Source organism: Boleophthalmus pectinirostris, unplaced genomic scaffold, assembly GCF_026225935.1.
Source record: "Boleophthalmus pectinirostris isolate CB_2022bp ecotype Guang Dong unplaced genomic scaffold, ASM2622593v1 HiC_scaffold_23, whole genome shotgun sequence".
Classification (NCBI taxonomy): domain Eukaryota; kingdom Metazoa; phylum Chordata; class Actinopteri; order Gobiiformes; family Gobiidae; genus Boleophthalmus; species Boleophthalmus pectinirostris.
Window position 1 is genome coordinate 9,771,316 of NW_026571207.1, and position 23,458 is coordinate 9,794,773.

The following is a 23,458-nucleotide window of genomic DNA, read 5'->3' on the forward strand; positions in this document are numbered from 1 at the left end:
TATCTAACTGTAGAGCGTCTCTCAGAACAGGAAAATAAAGAGTTCATTTGAGAAAAAACGCCTGCATTTCTTTAGTTGTTTGATCGATTCACTGGTTGACTGTGCCATAGATGAACAAAATTTGTAGTAGTCGATTTTGATTATAACGAATTATTTGCACAAAAGCAGAAATGAGGAGATAGGAAATGGATTATCTAAAGATTTGGGAGTGAATCCTGTTTAATCTGCTTTTGCCATATAAGTACACTTTTTCTTGTACTTTTCTGTATAAAAATGTATTTTTGTTGTAGCATTTTGAGTGTGGTTACATGGTCCAATCATAGAGATATTATATTGTTTAAGAGCTTTTGCCACACCCTTTTTAGTCGACTCACCAATCGACACAGCTTGTCTTTAATCAACCAAAAATTCTCTGGTCGATTACCACTTAAAAAAGTAATTGGAGGCTTGCAGTTTACTCTTTGTTTAGCCAAAAGCCAAATGTTTTTACTGCAATTAAAATATTTTATTAAATCTGTAAAGATAGGTAACAAAAAGAAAAATACTTTTTGCAATTTTTTAAAATGGTGATATCGGTTTTTGGAATTGAACAATGTCAAATACAGCAAATCTGTAAAATCGGTACGATCACTGAAACTATATCCTGTGATTCGAAACACTGAATACCTATATTAAAATGTATTTTGTAACATACACTGATACATGACCCAATCAGAGCCCTGTATTCTGAATACATAGAATAATTTTACTAGCCAACTGGAGCCACCTAGTGCCACCGCTCAATTTAATTTCTCTCCAGTGACTAGGTCAGGAATCAGAATACACTAGACGGTTTGCAAGAACCCCCGGAAGTTGTAGACCGCGCACCAGCCAATCTGTGAAGCCATGTGAAGAGCTGTGAAGCCATGACGTCAAACTCAAGCGCCTGTCTGGGTCCCTTTTGTGGTACAACACAACAGTAAACAAAGCGGTCGAGATGGATGTAGACGAAGACAGACATTCTGTGTTGGCAACGATTCCCCAGAGCTGGAATAAAGAGAATGTCTGGTGAATTTTATCTAGGGACGTTATTGCCCTTCTTCCTACAGGATTTTGCGCATTACATACGTCACGACCAAATAGCAGTGACTGGTTAAATAAAAAAAGTACCCGCCTACCGTCAAACGGTTTCCACAAAATGAAACCGGCTCATGAATCAGGCTATACTTTTACATCCAGTTGCATGTAAATTATACAGTAAAGAAGCAACATTGTATTAAAAACAGCTTTATATTTGTTTCACAGCATTTCCCATCACGGATCATGGAAAAATCACACATGCACTCACCAAGAGCAGAGTTGTCCTTTTTTCTCACTGATTATGTGCAGTTTGAAGCCTAAATTGCATAATCAAATACCATAATGTATTCCTTTGATTATAGAAAAGTAATTGTATTCTGGAGACCACCAAAAAAGAAAATTAGCCTTCAGAATACATATTCTTGGTGCATGTATTCAGTTACTTCAAACACACACAACATATATGTAAAAAAAAAACTAATATCTCACCATTTTCTTGCAACAATGGCAAAGTGCTCTGTGGTTACTCCACTTTTCAATCTTGTGCTCACTGAAACGAGGAAGATTCCAGACTAACTTCTTTGTACAGACTATGAAAAGCGTCTTGGCTGACCAGTTCTTTCTTAACTTAATGAAGTTATGCACTGATGAATAACAATTAGGAGCTTAAGAGGCAGGTAGTCCTTCTCTTATTGAATAGCCTCGCTCACCCTTGGGTCTGGCCGTGAGGCAGGCGTCACAGGCTGCGCACGCTGGAGGGTTGATGAGGGTGCACACTTCACAGGTCCAGTCCTCCTCCTCCTTCTTCCCCACACTCTCCTCCGGCTGGTCCCTGTACACCCAGCCAATCAGACTGTTCCTCACCGGCAACGTACTGACGAGCACAAAAGAGAAGCAACATCGTTTTAGAAGATAATACTGCAGTTAAGGCTGAAAGATTTGAGAAGTGCAATTTTTCTGACAAAGATTGAGATTAGATTTGTGATTTATATTACACAAAATGGATTCTTGTGAGATTTAAGCCATGTTATAATGTTATTTCTTTCTCAAAAACGTACCTGGAGTTGTGTTTTGTTTCATTCACACATGTTTGAGTAACCCTTTATTATTAGTTTGTTTACATCTCCAATGCTCAAAATGCTCATTTACATCTATTTGATGTTATGTAGTGATCATTTTCAATTTGACAGCAACCTTTTACCTTTCATTCAGAAGAGATCGGGAAGTCTAGGGTTGAAATCATCCAAATGAATCTAGTGTATGGTGTAAACTGTACAGACTTTAAAAACACAGTTGAGCATTTCATATATCTCAATTACAGGTATGCTGTGATGAGTAAGGATGTGCAAAAACATTGATATATTGTATTGTTTAATGTAATGATACAATACTGATATTGTGGAGTGCTGTAACGGTATATTGCCAAGAGTATTTTTTGGTATATTTTACTAAATTATTTTGTTACAGCGCTACAGTTTTGATGCTTGTTCAAAGGAAGGAAACTCATTTATGCAACACATTTGACATTTTCACTGTTTTGAGGATTAAAATGTGCCTGTTTCGTATTCACTTTGCACAGAAGTGGTTTAACAAAAACTTTCAGTATCACAGCCAAGATTTAATCTTTATTTTTTATTGAACCGTATCGAATCGATTTGAAATATAATGTATCGAATCAAAAGTGCACTGTATCAAGGTATGTATCGTATCGGTAAAGTCTGAATGACACCCAGCCCTAGTGATGAGGAAAAAACATTATTACATAGATCAGAAAATAGCTTAATAGGACACAGTTCAAAGTTCAAATTGTAAACACATCCAGAAGAATTGACAAAAAGACTGAAACATGAACTGGCAAAATAATACAAGACTCACATTTCAGAACATTTTTAGCCATTTTTATGCAAAATGAGACAAGATATTTTTGTTGTTTGTGGAGGAAATAATGGTACGGCAAAAACGGCTTTGTGATTTGCTAATTGCGTCCATTCAAACTCTGATTTCGATTGCATTATATATTATTCTTGCACATTATATATTAGTAATTTTAAATGCACGGTTTTGTATTATGTTTGTTTCAGTGTACTTAGAAAACCAATCATGGGCCAAAACCTTGTTAATGCTCAGTTTTCATTTTATACTAGGATTAGACTGCACCATTTGCATTCAAAACGAAATCACCATTTGAATAGTAGCATTTATCAAAGGCAGAAACTGTTTAGGTAATAGAAAGTCCTCTGCAAACAAAACAATGCACTTTTTATTGTACTGAATAAAAGATACAAATATGAATTGTTATTTTCACTTGCCAAGTCTGTGGTTGAGACCAGTGGTTAGCAAAGTGGGGGTCATGAGACAGATAAGGTCACATTTATATAATTATTTATTATACTGTTTTTAATATCTCCCTATCAATCCCATTTTGGTGAATCAAGGTAAACTCCATCACAGCAAAGCTTATGGATAGCTGCAGTTCATGACAGAGTAGAGCATCAAGGATTAAGAAACAGGGAGAACAAAGTAATAGAGAGCTATGGGCAGGGTTCCCACTCTTTTTCACTGACAAATTTTCCATGACTTTTTCATGACCTAAAGTGAGTTTTTCATTACTTTAACGCACCCTTCATGAGTAAAACTGATCAGACTTTTGGGACTCATCTTATGGTTTGGTATTATAGTTTTTTTAACATTCCAAATACTGTCAGTGCATTTATTGTCGTCTCTTTTAAACAAAAGGTGCATACGTTCAGAAATAATCATAATAGCATAATGATAACTTAACAGAACGCTGTAGTTGCATGAAAGAGATACTAAAATTCCATGACTTTTCCAAAACTTTCATTGAATTTACAAAATTCCATAACTTTTTCAGGTCTGGAAAATGACATTTTCAATTTCCATAACTTTTCCAGAATTTCCATGACCGTGTGAACACTGAATGGGTGTGTGTGTGTGAGTAGGGGAAAATGGGATTATTTGGAGCTATGACGTCTCGAATGCAGTAGAACAAAGATTACTCAAATATACATCAATCATTCTACTGTAAATACAACTTGGAGTGAGTCAATTGATCAACTTTTTTGCTAGATAACTGTATCGTTTTAACAGTATTGTCTACTGTTTCCTAGCCTTATTTTTTGCAATTTAAGTGCAAATTAGCTACATTTACAGTTTGAGCTAAATAATGTCAACTTTCAAGTACTATGTGACATCACGTAGGACAGCCAGGTGGTTCTGGTTACAAACATCTGACAGCAGGAGCAGAGTCTGAAGTGTTGATACACTAGACTTTTCTTTATACTTCCCAAAACCGCCCTAAGCCAGGCTGGTGCCACTTAGTGCCTTCGCTCAGTTTCATTTGTCTCCCGCAACTAGGTCAGGAATCAGAATACACTAGACGGTTCGCAAAAACCCTGGAAGCCAATCAGTGAAGAGCCATATATTTTGTGTTCTTAACGATTCCCAAGGTCGAGGATTTAAAGCCGGGATAAAGAGAATGTTTGGTGAATTTCATCAAGGGGAAAGACGTTATCGCCCTTTTTCGTATGGGATTTCGGAAAAGTTTAATATACTAGTTAGCCCCGTTAGCTACGCATTAAATACATCACGACCAAATAGCAGCGATTGGTTAAATTAAAAAAATACCCGCCTACCGTCGAGCGAATGAATCCTAACACTGCAAGGTCAGACAGTTTCCATGAAGGGAAACCGGCTGATGAGTCAGGCTAACCCGCCCCTCCTTATCCCCTCATGCTTGTCTTTAGTTCTCCAGGTACTGCCCAGTTTAGCAGCTCTGTTTAAAATGTGGTTGTGAGCAGAGTTTAGGTGTCCTACTTTAAAAATGGATTGTGCAAAATATATCTCCTTGAAGTTTTGATTTTAGATTTCCATATTTCAGTATTCCTTCTTCTCATACATCCTTGTTGTGTACACCTCTCCTCTACACAAACCACACGTCGACTAAAGCTGAGGCTGGAGTCAGTATGGCGGCAGTGTCTCCTTGCGTCCCTCTGAGCATACACTGTACTCTGTGTTTAACAAAAGAGTGGATTGTGTGTGCCAACAGTCGCGGGGGCAGACTGCTCCATCAGCTGCGGAACGTGCTGTCAGGGCATTAGCGGCTAACCCCACCAAAGCCTCGCTCAAACACAGTCCAGGAGGTGTGGAGGCTGCACCCTGCCTGGAGAACACCACCATCTCTGCGCATTCATTTTCCCTCATAACACCTCCCACTCCGGCCCGCTCCATCTGCCCACAGACACGGCCTCTCCGCTGCAAGTTCATGATGGAAGTTAAAGGGATTAGGACGTTTCTGTATCGGGGAAAAATATGGAAAAGGGGTTTGATGTGCTCTTTAAGATGTACCTGTGTGAAGATGAGTCAGACTGGTGGAGGACAGAGGCTGTGTCCATGGCTGCTGGTGGTTTGTGAGTCAGCGCATTTCATTTTAAAAACAGTTTTGAATGAAATGTGAAATTAATTTTGAATCTAGACTTTTGGTGTTATGAAATAAAAATTATAAGGTTATGTTTAATGTTCCAATTAGAGTAAATAAAACAGTGCCTTTGTAATTAAACATCGGACGTTATGTCATCGTTATTGTTAGAGATGAGTATAAGTATCCCATTTATGATTGGGTTTTTTGAGTAACCTGGTTATGTGAGTGTCCATGTAGACGTAGTATTTTGATTTCAGTACCCTGGATTTAGGAGTGTAACGATATCCAAGTCTCATGATACGATATCGTCACAGTATGAACCTATTGTGGGAAAGCTCACGATATGATGAGGAGGCTCACAATTACGGATGTAACAATATCCAAATCTCTCAATACGATATTTTCACAATATACATCTCACAGTACGATATTTACTGCAATATTTTGTGGAAGCTAAACAGCTAAAACTGTTAATATGCTACTTTTTCCTCTAAAAATGCCTTGACAAGACTTTATCCAAAGAACTAAGACTTGTGTTTAGAACTGTTATTTCTTCTTGTAGTCCACACTGAAATGGAGCAAAGGATCATGGTCTTTTTAGTTATTGCTACACCATTAACTCTTAATTTAAGCAAAAAGTCTTGTAATTTGATTCGATATTATTGTGATAATTTTAACTACATGATATCACGATATTTCGGTTATTGTTATATCCCTGTCAGTATCCCGGTTATGAGCAACCAGGGTGCTCTTGCTGGGTTTTTTCTCTGAGTATTCAGGATATTGTGGCATGTAGACGCAGTATCCTGATTTCTCCAAAATGTTGCTGTACTGAGCATGTGCAAACTCAAGTACCAGATACTGTAGGAGCAGACTCAAACTCCTAATAGGACTTTTTAAGTCTTAATATTTCATCCTTATAAACAAAATAAAGCAGTCTACTGTTTAATACAGCCACCTTTAACACCAGGCTCCCCTTTGTGAATGTTTGTGTTACAGTTTGTTTTGCTCGTGAACTAAACTGATTGCGTAAGACTCTCTATTTTGTTGTACTTTTCAACTGTTAAAGTGCCTTGTGACAGAGCTCCACAGTCTCATGTTCTTACTTGAATGTGTGTCTTCTTTTTTTGTTTTTAGAAACCCGTTAAAAAGCCTTAGGTTAGGTACACGTTTAGCTCCTTGCCATATCTGTACCATACTGACCCTAGGGACCACTCTAAACATCTAGGATACTCTGATTCCTCATGAACCACAGGGACATGAGTATCCTGGTTTCTCTGGGTGCATATCCAGAACACTGTCATAACCAGGATAAGGCTCATAACCAGGATGCTTGTGTGCATGTAAACGCAGTCTGCTATTGGAGGATCCGCTCCGATATCGGTCAAATAGGGGTGTGCAAAAATACTGGAATATCAGTATATCATGATGCTAAATTTGGTGATACAGTATCATTATCATGGTCTTCTGTATCGATATACTGCCAAGAGTAATTGTCCAGTGAGGTTTATTTGGTCTGCCTCCACCGGTAGGAAGACAGCGACAAAACCTGTATAAATAAGCTGACCGGACACGTCACAGGAACATCACATGACCACTTGCAACTGTCAGGTATGAAAACAAACCCGTGGTCTGAAAAAAGAACCTAATGACAGACTGCCAAGTGTATTTTGTGGTATCTACTGATTTTATAGTTCAGATAAAATAAATCTAATTAAAGGAAATTTGTAAACTTTGCTCTGACTTAACATTGGTCCTTGCTATGGATTTAATTTCAAAAAGTGAATTCAGTAAAATTAAGTATCCACAGCAAGCAACAGCAAGACAAATATCGAATATGAGTATCGGCTTTAAAAACCCACAGTCATTTTTCCCACTAACAGTAATTCCACTAGGCAACTAGAAATACTATTGTGATTATTACAAGCTGCTCAGTGGTTCTTCTGGCTTTGGTTTCTGAGTACTTTCTGACTAAGACTTTGCGCTTCAGTGAATATCTAGTGGAGATAATTATATCATATTCACATCATATCATTATTTCACTCCATGAAAAATGATTTTACACAAACCACTCATTCATGCAGTCATTTTGAAGAATCCAAAAGTACTGACACTAGGGATGGGCAATACAACAAAAAATAATCACTTTTTTCTATGTTATTTTTCTTTCACTGTAGACATGGGATTGGCTGATGACCTCTCCATGAAAAAGACCTGATCATTAGCCATTAGAAAAGACAGAATCTCGATCTTGATTAAAATGTGATTAATTGCACAGCCTTAGCTGACACAACGGTTATTAAATCCTTGGCTAATTTTAAAAAGCTTTCAGATGTATTATTTATTCTGTAATATTTAACATTAAGGTTAGTTCCTTCCTCTCAACGCTTTTACAATATAATACATTATGCAAATTACAACTGAATAATTCAATATTATTTAATTGGTGCTATAAAGTATACTGAAGTCTTTTCTTTGTACATCTCATTAAGACGAGATTAATTTCAGTTTTTCTTCAGTAATTATATACTAGATAGACTACATACATTAAGGCTTCATAAGTATTTCAAAGAACCAACCAAAATGTGTTACTAAGTATTAAAATGAAGACAAAACAGTGAGGCAATCCATTTTCAATAACTCACTCTGTCTAGGATTAATACAAGCTGAGAAATAGATTAGGATATTATTCTTTTTTTGCTTCATAAATGAACTGAACAATAGTTACCTAAATTACATGATGGTAATAAGTGGGCATTTTTCAGTCACTGGCATTAGGTTCTCTGGTGCCACTGTGCGTGTGATATTCCAAGTAATTTTCAAAGTACTCAATCATGTTTGCAAACCACAAATAACCCAAGACTAAAAATCATGAGACCACCAGGACTAAATAAATCTCCAATAAAACTTGTAACTAAATCCAGATCATATCAAGGATTTGGGAAACAACAATTATGAAGCAATTAGATTTTGAATTTATGTTTTAATAATAGAATACTGTTCTGTGTTCACTTACAAACTAGTATATTTCAGAACTTGTTTGTATAGATCTAAGCTATAGATAGGGTTAACAGTTTTTTATGCAGAATAGGTCAGGATATTTAGTTTTTTATTGTTTGTGGAGGAAATATTCAATTTTTAAAATAGAAAGGTTGATCTAAAGTTGCAGTAAAGATCACGAATAACAAAATGTATTTATCTGGGGTATAAAGTATTTGTTCAGTGTAAACATACAGTCACATAATAATGCTGTTCAATATCCATTTTGACTCATGAGTCTGTTTAAAAATACAAGATGCACTGTGCACAAACTAGGAATGGCACATGGGCACTTAGAGTATGGAACAGGGCTGAATATCGGTATCGAGATCAACAATATCACTGATACCGATACGAAAACCGATATATCACTAGGGATGTAACAATAACCAAAATATCGTGATATCATGTCTAGGGGTGTGCTAAAATATCGATACACCGATACGTATCGATATTTTTCAAATCGATACAGTATCGATTCTTCGTTTTCTAGTATCGCTATTCCCCTTAGGATGTTAGGGGGGCAGTATAGTCGCGCTTCCACGTCCTTTACTGGAGAAGAGAAGTGCGCAAGAGAAGCGAAAATAGAAAAATGGTAGGAAAGATTTTTAAACCGCCTTTTACTCTAAAAGCAGACGTATGGGCGCATTATGGTTTTAAAGCCCAAGAAAATGGTCAGGGGGTGGACAAGACCAGCGCCATATGTATGCTTTGCCAAACTGCTATCAAATATTTAGGTAATACGACCAACCTCCGAGTTCACATGCAGATAAGCTAGCCTTACCGCCCCCCAAAGAAAAGCATGGACCCAAAACAACCCACTTGGAGAGCCAGATAAGTAAACCATCCTCCAACTATCCGCGTGCACTTAAGATCACAGACATTATCGTGCATTATATCTGCCCGTACAGTGTTGTGGAGAATCCAGGCTTTCGTCTCATAGTAAACACATTAAACACAACGTTGTATGATTCTCACACGTAAACATTTGACGGAGGTGGCGGTGCCGCGAATGTACCAGAGGGTGAAAGACGCAGTTAAAACCAGTCTAAGTGCAGCTCCGAGAGTGGCCCTCACCTGTGATGGGTGGATGTCCCGCGCCACGGAATCGTACGTAACCATTACAAGCCATTTTGTCAACGAACACTGGGAGCTAATTTCACATGTTTTACAAACTAGAGCCATGCATGAAAGTTACACAGGGTCCAACACTGCGGAGCTACTCAGCGCAGCTCTTGAGGAATGGGACATCGCTAGCAAAGACCCGACTATCGTGACAGACAACGCCGCTAATATGAGCCAGGTTCAACGTAAATGTAACCTGGCGTCACAGTGCGCTTTGAAACTACCTGTAGTCGCACGTCTATTGGGTCGCGTGAGACGCATTTCAAACTTTTTCATGCGCAGCGCCACAGCCAGCCACGTACTCCACCACAAGCAAAAGCTGCTGCGGTTACCGGAGCACACATTGATAGTAGACGTTGTGACCAGGTGGAACAGTGCGCACGACGTGCTCCAACGATTTCTTGAGCAGCAACAAGCGAATCTGCTGCTCTTTCGTCAAGTGAGGTGAGAAAGACAGAGAAAGAAGCGCGCACCCTCAGTGAGTCAGACTAACAGCTGCAGAGAATATCCTTTAGATCAGTTAAACTACACGTGCCATTTTTCAAATTATTGTTAAGCTCATAAAAGCTATGAATGATGATGACCAATGCAAATGTAGGTTGCAGGTTTTTGAAGTTGTATGTATTGTTCTAGTTAGAAACATGCATTAAACAAAAATCACTTTATTTTCTTTAATCTTCAATAAATGGAAGGTGAATGCACCATTAATGTTAATTTTTTTTGTAAAAATTGTGTTGATCATTAAGTAAGAGGCTGAAAGCCATTATTTTTTCTGAATCGTATCGAATCGTTTTGCAATATATCGTATCGAATCGTATCGAAAGTGCACTGTATCGAGATACGTATCGTATCGGGGCCTGCGTATCGAGGTACGTATCGTATCGGCAACTTCTTGGTGATACCCAGCCCTAATCATGTCGTCAAAGTTCTCACAATAATATCATGGACCATCACAATATATCGAATTACAAGTCCCTTTGCTTAAATTAAAGAGTTATGGTGCAGCAAAAGCTAAACCAAACAGAGGGAACTACATAGACCAGGGGTGGGCAAACTACGGCCCAGGGGCCATATGCGGCCCTCCTATTTTTTTAATCCAGCCTGCCAAACTTGAATAATAATAATAATCATCTTCAGTCATTTCAATAAATAGTAAATACTGTTGGATTTGAAAGATATTTTGTTGTAATGCTTTGTAATGATTTAACAATAACAGGGGATATGTTTTCTACATTTTATTTTCTATATTATATTATCCCATGTTATTTTTTTTTTCTTTTATGCGCTGGATTACCAAAAAACTACACCCATTTGCTCCTGGTCCGGCCCTTCTGTCAAATTTTAGAACCCCTTGTGGCCCACAAGTCAAAAAGTTTGCCCACCCCTGACATAGACCATGATCCTTTGCTCCATGTTAGTGTAGACTACAAGAAGAAATAACAGTTCTAAGCACTTTTAAGTCTTAGTTCTTTGGATTAAGTCTTGTCAAGGCATTTTAAGAGGAAAAAGTCACATATTAACAGTTTTGTTACTCTTCACAAAATATCGCAATAAATATCGTATCGTGAGATGTATATCGTGAAAATATCATACCGTGAGATTTGGATATTGTTACATCCCTAATCATGAGCCTCCCCACCATATCGTGAGCTTTCCCATGATATTGTAATAAATATCGTAAGGTTCATACCGTGACGATATCGTATAATTGTATTCAACCAAAATCTGGACTTGAACAACAGACATCAGAAAAAAGTGGTACTCAGCCCAGAGTTTGAAACCCCCCGGTAACTTCAGAACTCATCCTGCACCCCAATGTTTTTTATTCTTTTATTTATTAGCTGTATTTTTGGATGTGCCACAGAAGCCTGCAGCGGTAGCGTTGGTTCAGCCTGGATGTGTCTAACCTGACATCCAGTCCGCTGGGATCTCCTCTCTGACAGCGCTCGCAGAAGTACGTCATGCGGCCGTGGTCTCCCAGGCGACACGCGGTGATCACATGACTGCACTGGCCACACTCAGGCCGCTTGTAGACTTTGTAATGTCTGTGCAGGGGCGAGCCGGACTTACGACACTGATGGGGAGAGAGAGAAGCTGTCATATGCATTGGTACATTATACAACACATGCATTATACATGGGGGGAGGGGGATTTGTTTGACTTTTGAAATGTTTTAGCCTGACTTGAGGTGGTCCTTTCACTTTTTACATGAATTTTACATGAAAAGAAAAGATCATTCTTATGTTTTATAGAGATGGGATAATCTCATGAGACAAGATCTTGCAAGACAAAATTGCCAAAATGGGTTAAGGCACGCACTGGTGAGTTACATTTCTTGTTATGGCTGTAGTCACTTGGTCGTAGTTGTTGATTAATCGGTCAGTGGCATAATAAGGATTTCTATGGGACAACAGCAAAGAGGAAATAAGTGAGTTAGCTGACAATTTGGTATTTTTTGGTATTTATTTAAGTAAAAAGGCAGATCATACTGTCTATTCACAAATTTAATCTGTACTTATATAAATACATTGTTTCCTAGCACTTTTTCTGCATTAAAGTCTGTGCAGTAAGTCTTGTGAGCGCAGTTAGTACATTGTAGGGGTGTATCGATATCCAAGTCTCACGATACAATATCGTCACGGTATGAACCTCACAGTATGATATTTATTGCGATATTTTGTGGAGACTAACAAAACTGTTAATATGCCACTTTTTCCTCTTAAAACGCCTTGACAAGACTTAATCCAAAGAACTAAGATTTAAAAGTGCTTAGAACTGTCATTTCTTCATCTAGTCTACACTGAAATGGAGCAAAGGATCATGGTCTATGTAGTTCCCTTTGTCTTTTTTTTTTAGCTATTGCTGCAGCATAACTCTTAATTTAAGCAAAGAGACTTGTAATTCGATATATTGTGATGGTCCACAATATTATTGTGAGAACTTTGATGATACGATATCATGATATCATGATATTTAGAACGATCTGGTGCCACTCGCTCCCACAAATTCATTTGAGTATGGATCTTATCCGCTGATGTAGGTTGCGAAGTAAGTCACCGTCAAAATGCTAAGAAGCTAGAATATATGTCCATTCATATATATGGTTTATGCATATGACCTGCAGATGTATAAATAATCTCTGAAAAGTTTAACATGAACCATCTTCAACGCGACAGAAGGACAGAACAGACTCACCATCAGCAGAACACCCCTGTCTCACAGAAAGAACACTCATATTCCAGTGAGTTGTGTCCTTTAGTCTGACGGAAGCTGAACCGCATCAGCAATAGCGAGCGAGTTTTTTGAGTGCTTAGCCATGCCGTTTTAAGTTATGCTTCTGTAAAACGTGAACAAATATGCTCAAAGCTGTGTGTACTGTAATGTCTGTAAAGAGCTTCAGACAGAGCAGTGCCTACAGTTAGGGTCACACTCCCAGGAAATCTTGATGACAGCAGCACCTACATCTACATCACCTTAAAGTTACATATTGTACCTTTAAATAAGCTTAATGGGTGAAAAAAGGACAACGTAAGGGCAAATACATGATTAGAATATTCAATATATCCATGGGTTTCACAGATTTTGACCAAAATTAGGACCAGTGCCATGGCAACGTCAATTCAAAAGGCCACATGCATAACAGGAAATAGTCTTGTGACTCAAAGCCATGAATTGAATGACAAATATTTCTTCAGTTCTATTTTAAAATATAAAAGGCTCCTTGAAGGAAAAAAAAAACTAGAAATACCGTTTCAGAAGTGCTTTTCCGTTTATGATACATCTACAAATTACTTATGACTGCTTTTTTTGACTACTTTTATGTTCATTACTCATAAGTTGCAGTAATTGACCTTATTAGCGGCTCTATGCTCAAAGTGCACCTCCATTTAACTTTCTGCCATCAGTTCTTCTTTTAAATTAAAGTAAGCCAAAGCTATGATTATGTTTGTAACACAATTTTCATTTCTTTTACAAGGTTGTTTTTTAAATTTAATATATTATGCAAAATTGACTCTTGTGAGCTTTAAGGTGAGTTATAATGCTGTTAACAGAACAGAAACATATCTGGAGATCTACTTTAACTACTACTATTAGTACTACAACAACAACTACTACTACAGCAACTATTACTACAGAAACTACAACAAATACTACAACAACTATGACTACAACTAGTACTACATCTACAGCAACTACTACTACAACAGCTATAACAAATACTACAGCAACTACAACAATTACTATAACAACAACAACTACAGCAACTACTACAGCAACTGCAACAACTATTACAGCAACTATTGCAACAACACCTACAGCAACTACTACAGCAACTACAACAGTAACTACAACAATTACTACAGGAACTACAACAACAACTACGACAACTACTACCACAGCAACTACTACAACTACTACTGCAGAAACTATGACTACAGCAACTACAACAACTACTATGGCAACTACTACAACAACAACTACGACAACTACTACCACAGCAACTACTACAACTACTACTGCAGAAACTACGACTACAGCAACTGCTACAACGACTACAGCAACTGCTACAACGACTACAGCAACTGCTACAACTACTATGGCAACTACTACAACTACTACCACAGCAACTACTACAACTACTACTGCAGAAACTATGACTACAGCAACTGCTACAACGACTACAGCAACTGCTACAACGACTATGGCAACTACTACAACTACTACCACAGCAACTACTACAACTACTACTGCAGAAACTACGACTACAGCAACTGCTACAACGACTACAGCAACTGCTACAACGACTACAGCAACTGCTACAACTACTATGGCAACTACTACAACTACTACCACAGCAACTACTACAACTACTACTGCAGAAACTATGACTACAGCAACTACTACAACTACTACAGCAACTACAACAATTACAGCAACAACTACAGGAACTGCTCCTCCTCCTCCTCAATGTCAACAAGGGCCAAAACGTCTAAATTACAGATTCACTCGTATCATGTCCAACTGTAGTTTGTTGTCATATTCTCTGAAGCGTTATAAAAAGAAAACATATTATCTTAACAGGCCTACAGAGGGCACTGTTGTGTTGATTAGATGCAGGAAATTAGCTGTGAGAGACTGGTAAAAGAGCTGCACACAAAATTGGTCAGTGCTTTGTGGTTAGGCAAGGGTTTGTGGGAAATAAAGCCACAAAGATAATAGAGGATTACTCAAACAGGTTTAATATGCCTGGTAGAAATCTCAAAAATTGGTTTCATATATCCCCTTTACAAGGAATCTTGATCATGAAAATAAGTGTATAAACAACTTTATATACAGTATAAGATTTCTATAGGTTAGCGATTATAATCGTAAGAGAGTTTGTGACATTTCGAATCCCGCTTTCAACATAAAACATCATTGGTTGAGCTGTCAGATCCACTGACCCACAGGTTGGAGGTGTAATTCCAGCCTCCACAGATGACTGCCGTCGTTGTGTCCTTGGACAAGACACTTAATCCACCTCGCCCCCAGTGTCTGTGTACATTGGTGTATGAATGTGTGTGTGTGGGTGAGTGGTTGTAAAGTGCTTTGAGTGCCTTGACGGTGGAAAAGGACTAAATAAAAATGTGACCATTTACCATTCACTACAAAACAGATGGAACTAATATTCAAACTCAATTTCGATACTCTGGATCAGGCTTGATACTCGTAACTGATTTTTTATACCACAGTGGTAGTTAAAAACACTGTAATTTTGTGGTCTTATTTATTTTAAAGAGGGAGTATTACACTTCCATGGGATATTAAATGTTACTGCAGTTCTTTGAAGCTCCCAAATATTTATTTTAATGACACCGCAATGTGATGTTTTGGGTCAAGCCCTTCTCCTTATTAATTGTTAACACATAACATATTTAGATCACCATGTTACCTTTTGTTGGTTTGAAAATGCTATATTTGTCCAAACGAACAAATTAAAAAGTTAAATTAATTTCAGTTCAGGTTCTGTTTTGTTTTTGATGAGGAAACAATGTTATAACATGGTAGAAAGTGTGCTCTATAAAAAAGTGTATTTGATTTTATAGTCGTTCTAAACATTTTGTTTTGTATCAATTTCAGTTCAAATGAGAATCAGGTTTTAATACTAGAAGAGTCAATTATTATCTGGATCTGGATATTGAATCTTTGAAAGCAATCGATATAGCAATAAAGAAAGAAAAAAAAAAAAGTAAAAAGATAGTACACACCTTATAGAACAGCAGAGTGAAGTCCCGTGTCATCTTGACCAAATGGTGGATCTGTTTGTCCGTCAGCTGCTGCACCTTTGAAAACACACCTGTTACATCTCCACAGTAAATAATAGCCATATTTGTAAAGCTTTCATTTCACAATTCAAATCTAGATGAAAAGTGCTTCATGGGCTGCAAATCAATAGTACACAAACAGAGACAATACAAGAATGGGACGTGAGTGAAAAAGTGCCTTCATACACCTTAGACTTAGACAGACTGTATCGATCCACAAGGGGAATTATTTGGACACAGTAGCTCACACATCACAATATAATGTAAAGATAAGAATAAAAAACATAAATAGAAATAAAATATTCTAAATAATTACCTAAGGGTGAGTTGTAGTACAGTTGTAGGGGGTGTTATAGTATGAATATGGTCCTGTATCCGTTTGAGTGGAGAATGAGCTCCTCTGTCCCTCTATAGTCTGGTGCAGTGGGTGAATTGGTGTACAGTTGTAGGGAGTATTATCTGTCCCTCTATAGTCTGGTACAGTGGGTGAGCAGGAGTGTCCATGATGGAGAGCAGTTTGTCCAGTGTCCTCCTGTCCCTCAAAGCGACAAATGTCTCCAGTTCACAGCCAATCGCATGACCAGCTTCACTGATCAGTTTGTCCCTCCAGTGCTGCCGTAGGCTTTGTTGTAGTCTATAACAGCAGCATGGCCGGGGTCAGCCTCTCAAAATCAGGATCAAAATGTCTGAACATCTAGTCTGAACATCTAGTCTGAACAAAGAAAGATTAAGTCTGTTTATCTTTTCCAGTAGGAGGTTTGCCATCTGTTTGTCTCCATGGAGATGCTTAAAATGATTCACGGTTCAATACCGTGAATCAGAAAGGGTTTTACACTTCTGTGATATTAATAGCTGACACATAACATATTTAGATCTGCACGTTACCTTTTATTGTTTTGAAAATGCAATTTCCCCCCCAAAACATATTAACATGTTTAATAAGCTTCATTTTCATTTTTGGCGCTCTGAGTCTCCCCCTCCATCACTCCCTCTTCAGAGTAATATCAATAAGCACGCATTCTGCTAATGAAACTACTGCAGAATGTACCAGATTTGTGAAGTGGTAGTGGTATATTGTTTTGTATCATTGCTTTTGTCTATTTAAGGAAAACTCCCTTGCAAGACCATGGGTGACATAGGTTATGAGGGTTCAAATTCAAGAAATTAATCTTTCCTGAATAGCCTGAGAATGATCTTGAGCTGTATCAGAACAAGTATAAGAACTAGGGCGGGGTATCATTAAGAAGTTGCCAATACAATACGTACCTCGATACATAGGCCACTATACGATACATATCTCGATACAGTGCACTTTTGATTCAATACGATATATATCAAATCGATTTGATACGGTTCAATAAAAAATAAAGTCCTAAATCATGGCTGTGATACTAAAAGTCTTTGTTAAACCACTTCTTGTGCAAAGTTCATATGAAACACGCCCATTTTAATCATCAAAACAGTGAAAATGTCAAGTTTCCTTTCACTGAACAAGCACCAAAACTGTAGCTCTGTAACAAAATAGTTTAGTAAAATATACAAAATACTGCTGTACTGATATAACAATATATCAATACAGCAGTCCCGGATATTGATACTGTATCATCACATTAAATAATACGATCAATATTTTTATATTTTTGCACACCCTTAATAAGAGCACATAGACTAGGATACACTCATGGAATCTCTGGATGACTGAGGAATTACACAGATATAAGACCACATGGTAATACAAAAGGAAAGTTACTACGATTTAATGTTGAAAATGTCATTCTATTGTCTAAATAAAGAGTGCTTTTATTACCATCATGATATAGGAGTTGGTATTGAGTATCAAGTATATTCCTCAGTAGGGGTGTGCAAAAATATCGAAATATGGTTTTGTTTAAGGTGATGATACAGTAAATTATTTTGTTACAGTGCTACAGTTTTGTTGCTTGTTCAGTGAAAGGAAACTCATTTATGCAACATATTTGACATATTCACTGCTTTCATGATTAAAATGTTTGTATTTCATATGAACTTTGCACATGGTTTGACAAAGACTTTTAGAATCACAGTCATGATTTAGCTTTTATTTTTTATTGATCGTATCGAACCGATTTGAAATATATCGCATTGAATTGAAAGGGCACTGTATCGAGATATGTATCGTATCTGCAATTTCTTAATGATACCCAGCCCTATTCCTTAGCATCTAAATCAAGTCTGAAACTTTAGTAACAACACTCACAGCACCGTACTTGTATCTTTGAATACACCCGAGTCAATGGCATGCGTGGACATTTGCTTTTGCAGAAATGATCTTTGTTCTCTAGTCTATAACAGCAGCAAGGTCCCATCTCCCCTCTCAAAGTCAGGATAAACATGTCCGCACAGCCCCGGCAGCTCTTTGGGACACCTAAGGGCGCAGTAATGGAGAGCCAGTACAGATGCAGCGCTCCCTCATGTAAAGGCCCACCGTCCTGATGGATGTTTGTGAGCGGGAGTGTGTGAGCCAGACCAAACCAGGGGAGATTTGCACATCCTCTGAGAAGGCTGATGAATAAAACATGTATTCAAACTGACGGAGCCGCGAGGCCGGGGCGAAACACTGTGGTCTGTTTAATAAGTAAATAAAGACTATAAAGGAGTAAAATGTTGAAATAAAAAGTCAGAATTCTGGTGTGTACAGACTAAAGAGTGGAGACACTGTAAGGTTGAGTAATATTGATTTGATTAGATTCCTCAATAGCAACATTCAGATCATTTGAGATAAAAACACACACAAAAAAATATTCCAGTGTCATCTAAACATCTTGTTAAAGATCAATACCTACACTTGTCACAATGTGAGATTTTGAAATGTGATGTATAGGTGAAGAAAATATAGATGATGAAAAATATATATATTGAAACTAATATTTCGCACTGGCACAATAACCCTAAAGATAGATTATACCCCAAAAAAACTATTCAAAAAACATGAGCTGCAATAAATAAAGAGCTGAATGAAACACTTTAGAAGTTAGTTTGTATTTTTGAGTCATAAAAGTAATTTACTCAAGCCGCTACAGCTCATTATCGTAGTACAGAAAATTACCAAAAAGTGCCTCACAACTACACTATTAGAAAATGCACCTAAAATAAATACTGACCCCAACAAAAGTATTGTTCCATCTAACATATGCTGAATGGTAATGTCAGTTCTTCCTATATCCTAACTTTGGATATTTCAAAACATCATATCTGACACTGAAGGAGAAGCTGCAAATACAATATACGTAAGTACATGAATACATTTGCCTCGGATGCAGAATACACACTTCTTCAACACTTCACAAAGATGCAAGTCCGGCCACAGTCTGGTTCAGATGGGTGTGATTGACAGGTGGATTAGCCATGCATGGTCTGTCCACATCAAAACAAATACAGCTGCTTACGAGGAAAAAAGAAAAGGAAAAATATCACAGGGGACTGAAAAACATTGTAGATTTCTGCAGAATTGATGAGCAAAGCACTAAACTCGAGCTGAGTAAAATTAGAGTATGTTCAAAAATGACAGGTGACCATTGAGCTCCTTTGTTTCACATGCGTCTCTGAAATAAACAAATCTGATTGTACAGTCGTGTCTGGTTCTGGCTCGAGGTGTAACAGATAGCAATGTGAATGTCTGTCAATAATTACTATATAGACTTATTGATCAATGAAAACTAGGAAAACTAGAGCAGTATACTTTGGAGCTTGTGTGTACATTTTCTTTGTAAAAGTGCGGAGAATTTGCGTGTTTTTGTTGTAATGCAATAAGATTTGAGCTGTAAAAGGTTTAATAGATTTTTAGGGTTAAATACTGACCCATAATAGTTAATTCTGTGATTTAATTGATGCAGCTCAGGACTTTTTACTGGGTTTACTGGGTTCATGTTGCATTACATGTGTTAGAGCACATGTGGCAAGGCCAAGGCCCCCAAGCAATTTTATGTGGCCCACAAGGGGTTAAAAGGTATAATTTATTATGTTGTGACTCTGTGACGCTACTACACCTCCCACAATGCACCACAGTTGTTTCCCGTGGAGTGACTGCATCTCGCCACTAGAGAGGCCAAGAAAAGAAAAACTGATGCAGAAGGACAGCTGTTTCATGAATGTTACTGAAGGAGTAATGTGAATGTTTTAACTTAAACCTTTAAATCAAATCCAATCCACTTTATTTCTATAGCACATTTCATAAACAAGTGCTGCACAGTACAGATAAAACATATCCAATAGAAATATAAAGCTCTACTTAACTCTACTAGTCCTCATAAGACAATACAACTAGTAAAATCAAATAAGAGCAAGAATACCAGTAAATCATAAAAAGGTCAAAAACATAAAAATAAACAAAATGAATAAATATGAAATGAAAAATAAAATACAGGCTTTTACAGTTTTGTAACATACCGATATTACAGATACAGTTGCGGTCTTAACTTTACAACTGGCCCTTTGATGACAAACATGATCTAAATGTGGCCCTTGGTGAAACTGAGTCTGACACCCCTGTGTTAGAGGCATAAATATAGTTTCAATATCATTATTTATCTTGCAGTATAGCTCTGTAGCAATACACTGTGCTGCAAAATGTGTAATTGTGACAAGCCTAGTGGTGACCAGACTATCCCTCTGAATTAAAAATACTGTATAAAATGGATTTGCCTGGTAATTACAAGATTATTTTTTATCAAATTAAAGTCATTCAAACTTTTTTTTTTAATATGAATTTTAAATAATTAGAAGTTTGAAAATTGCTGGTAGAAAACAGAGAGTGTCAGATTTCTTGTACACAACTTGCATTACAAATATTATTTTAATTTGGGCATTAGTCACAAAGTTGACAAATTGTCCCATTTTTCAAAGTCAGAAATAATTACATGAGTTAATCTTCCTAACAGCAGTCTTCCCCCTCTATACTATATGCCTTTTATTGTGGAGTTTGATAAATACTAGAAATATAGCTTTGGCTGTTTAAATTTTCATTGCACATTTTGGGTTGTGCTGTTTTGATATGCAATATTAATTAAAGGAAACACACTGTTGACTCATGGATTTCTGTGCCTTGCATATTTATCGAAATGAAAGAAAAACACTTAAATTTTATTAGACCAAAGCAACACAATGCCTGCAAATGTAGCTGTTCTTACCCCATCTCACCTCCTCATTGCAATTCACCACTTAATAATACAAGCAAGGCCCAGAGCTCAAAGAGAGGTCTCACAATATATTCACTTTGTGTTCCTCCACTGAACACTGTGAAAAGTAAAAATATGTAAAATTCACAATATAAATTTTGTTTTTTAGTTTTGACTTTTAAGATTCAGCTAGTTTTTTGCTCTATAAAAGTAGTTCTAAAACTTCCCTACAAGTTCTAGTGCTTTTAAAATTTTCCACATTTTGTCCTCTTACAACTTATTTCTTGTTACAAATTCCTTATTGCGTCATTCTGGTTTGAACCTGTTTAGACCTGGAATAGTTCTCTTCTAGTCTTGGGATAGATCTGGTGCTCGTTGGAGGGCCAAATTCTACCTTCTAGACATTCAAAAAGCTTTACATTAAGGAAACCCTCACCCATTCACACCCGTTCATAGACCACACTGGGAGCAACGGGGGTTAAGTGTCTTGCCCAAGGACACTTAAACAGTATTCATCTGTGGGGAGTGGGATTCAAACTGCCCACCTTCGGGTCAATGGATGAACACTCAACAAACTGAGCTACTCTCGCCCAGAAGTGGCACAATTTTCATTCATTTTGATAATTTTCATTAAAAATATCTAATGAAAGAACATTCCTCTAGCATGTAAATGTTTTCTGAAATCATGGTAATTTTATAAAAACATATATAATAAAAACATTATAAAAAAAAAAAGCAAACATAACGAAAAAAAAGTTTAGATAAAAGTTAGGCAGAACTGAAACAACTTTTTCTCTTCTAAAATTGTCACAAATATATTGTGACATGAATAACAATTAACCTTGACATCTTTGCGGTAAACAGTATATTTACCTTCATGCAGGGCTGTGCAATTCAGGTTGTTAATTCAGTTATTTCTCTATTCAATTACCAACAATATTTAATAATTATAATCTGAATGATATGGGCACTTATTCTGCCTCTCAAATCCTGGAGCAAAAGCACTCGTCTATTCTACTACTAATCTAATACTTCTAATCTACTAATCTACTTCTAATCTAGTCTTTTAAGTGTCACTAAATGTTACTACTATAGATGATTGTTTGAGATAATTGTGATAAAGATTTTTGCCATTGCAGCCCTACCTTGACAGCTGGATGGAGGCCAGAGTCAAACAGAGCTTCGTTCTTGATGATGTTTCCCACTCCAGGCATGATGCTCTGGTCCAGGAGCACATCACAGAGCATACGCCCGCCCTGGGCCCTCACCGCCTCCTCTGAACTTGACAGGCTGAACTTAGGAGAGCACACATCCAGGTGAGAGGAGGAGCGCACCCTCTGCTCACAGTCCTCTGTCCACCTGCAGCACAGGGTCAAGGAGCAGGGTTACATTTAAGGCTTACTCAAAACCACAATACATGAGTGCATTTTCGTGTGTGGGCGTGTGTCATACTGGCTTTGGGAACTGTTTGTAAGTTTAATTTAAAACTAGTATTTCAAATATATCACTTATTTTACCATATGTGTGGCATTTTTTGTCCTAACAACATGAAAATTGGCACTGCACACACCCGTCCCATTAGGATGACAAACTCCAAATTTGAGATCGGTCGGATGAGCAGTTCGGGAGTTATGCGAGGAACAGACAAACAAACACACAAATAGAAATTCCTTGAATTGATAGATCAATTTTATACATTTTACCTATCTGTGTCCTCAGATATGAGATAATCAAGTTACTGATAACAGTTGTAAAGTTAATTTAGTCTTAGTTTTTTTTTTAAATGGACCAAACTGTTATAATTTTCTGTTTGGGTTCTCAAAACAATTATCCAATCAGAAAGGAGAATGAGCCTCACATGAGTCCAACTAGTTTAAACCTAAAGTGCCTCTCTCTGATCTGAATGGTCACTACCTAAACCCCAGGACCTCCAGCCAGTCATTAAACATAGTTAGGACAGCTTCTGCAGCTCAGTAAGTGAATAGGCTCTAATCACGCTTACGTCACAAACCAGGAAGATGTTTGGAAAATGAATGTGATCAGCGGTCAAATGAACACAGCATACATATGTGCTTTTTTGAATAATCTTGAATTTGGTGCCCTCATCTCTTCTAATCACATGTACCCAGTGCGCTCGGAGTTGTGCATCACTGGGGAAAAACTGAGGTATGGTTAGAATTGTTGATTAGCCGAACATAATGGAACGCTAGAACGACATGTAGATGAAGAAAACTGGATCATTTTCTCTTTTTTCCTAGATTTTGTCAAACTCAGTACTGTGAACAGAGCCCGCCGGAAGCTGTTATCGCATGTTTCCAAACGTCTTCCTAGTTTGTGAT

General features: G+C 37.4%; 1 protein-coding gene across 1 annotated transcript in view; it reads right to left on the reverse strand.

Annotated features, from left to right (window-relative positions):
* neil3 (nei-like DNA glycosylase 3) overlaps positions 1-23,458 on the reverse strand; it is a 45,832-nt gene that overhangs the window by 14,417 nt on the left and 7,957 nt on the right. Inside the window, exons 4-7 of the mRNA XM_055159160.1 lie at positions 22,265-22,478; positions 15,910-15,984; positions 11,569-11,735; positions 1,770-1,933 (exon numbers count right to left, since the gene is read on the reverse strand). Coding sequence (XP_055015135.1) covers positions 1,770-1,933; positions 11,569-11,735; positions 15,910-15,984; positions 22,265-22,478 — 620 coding nt within the window. The remainder of the gene's footprint in view (positions 1-1,769; positions 1,934-11,568; positions 11,736-15,909; positions 15,985-22,264; positions 22,479-23,458) is intronic.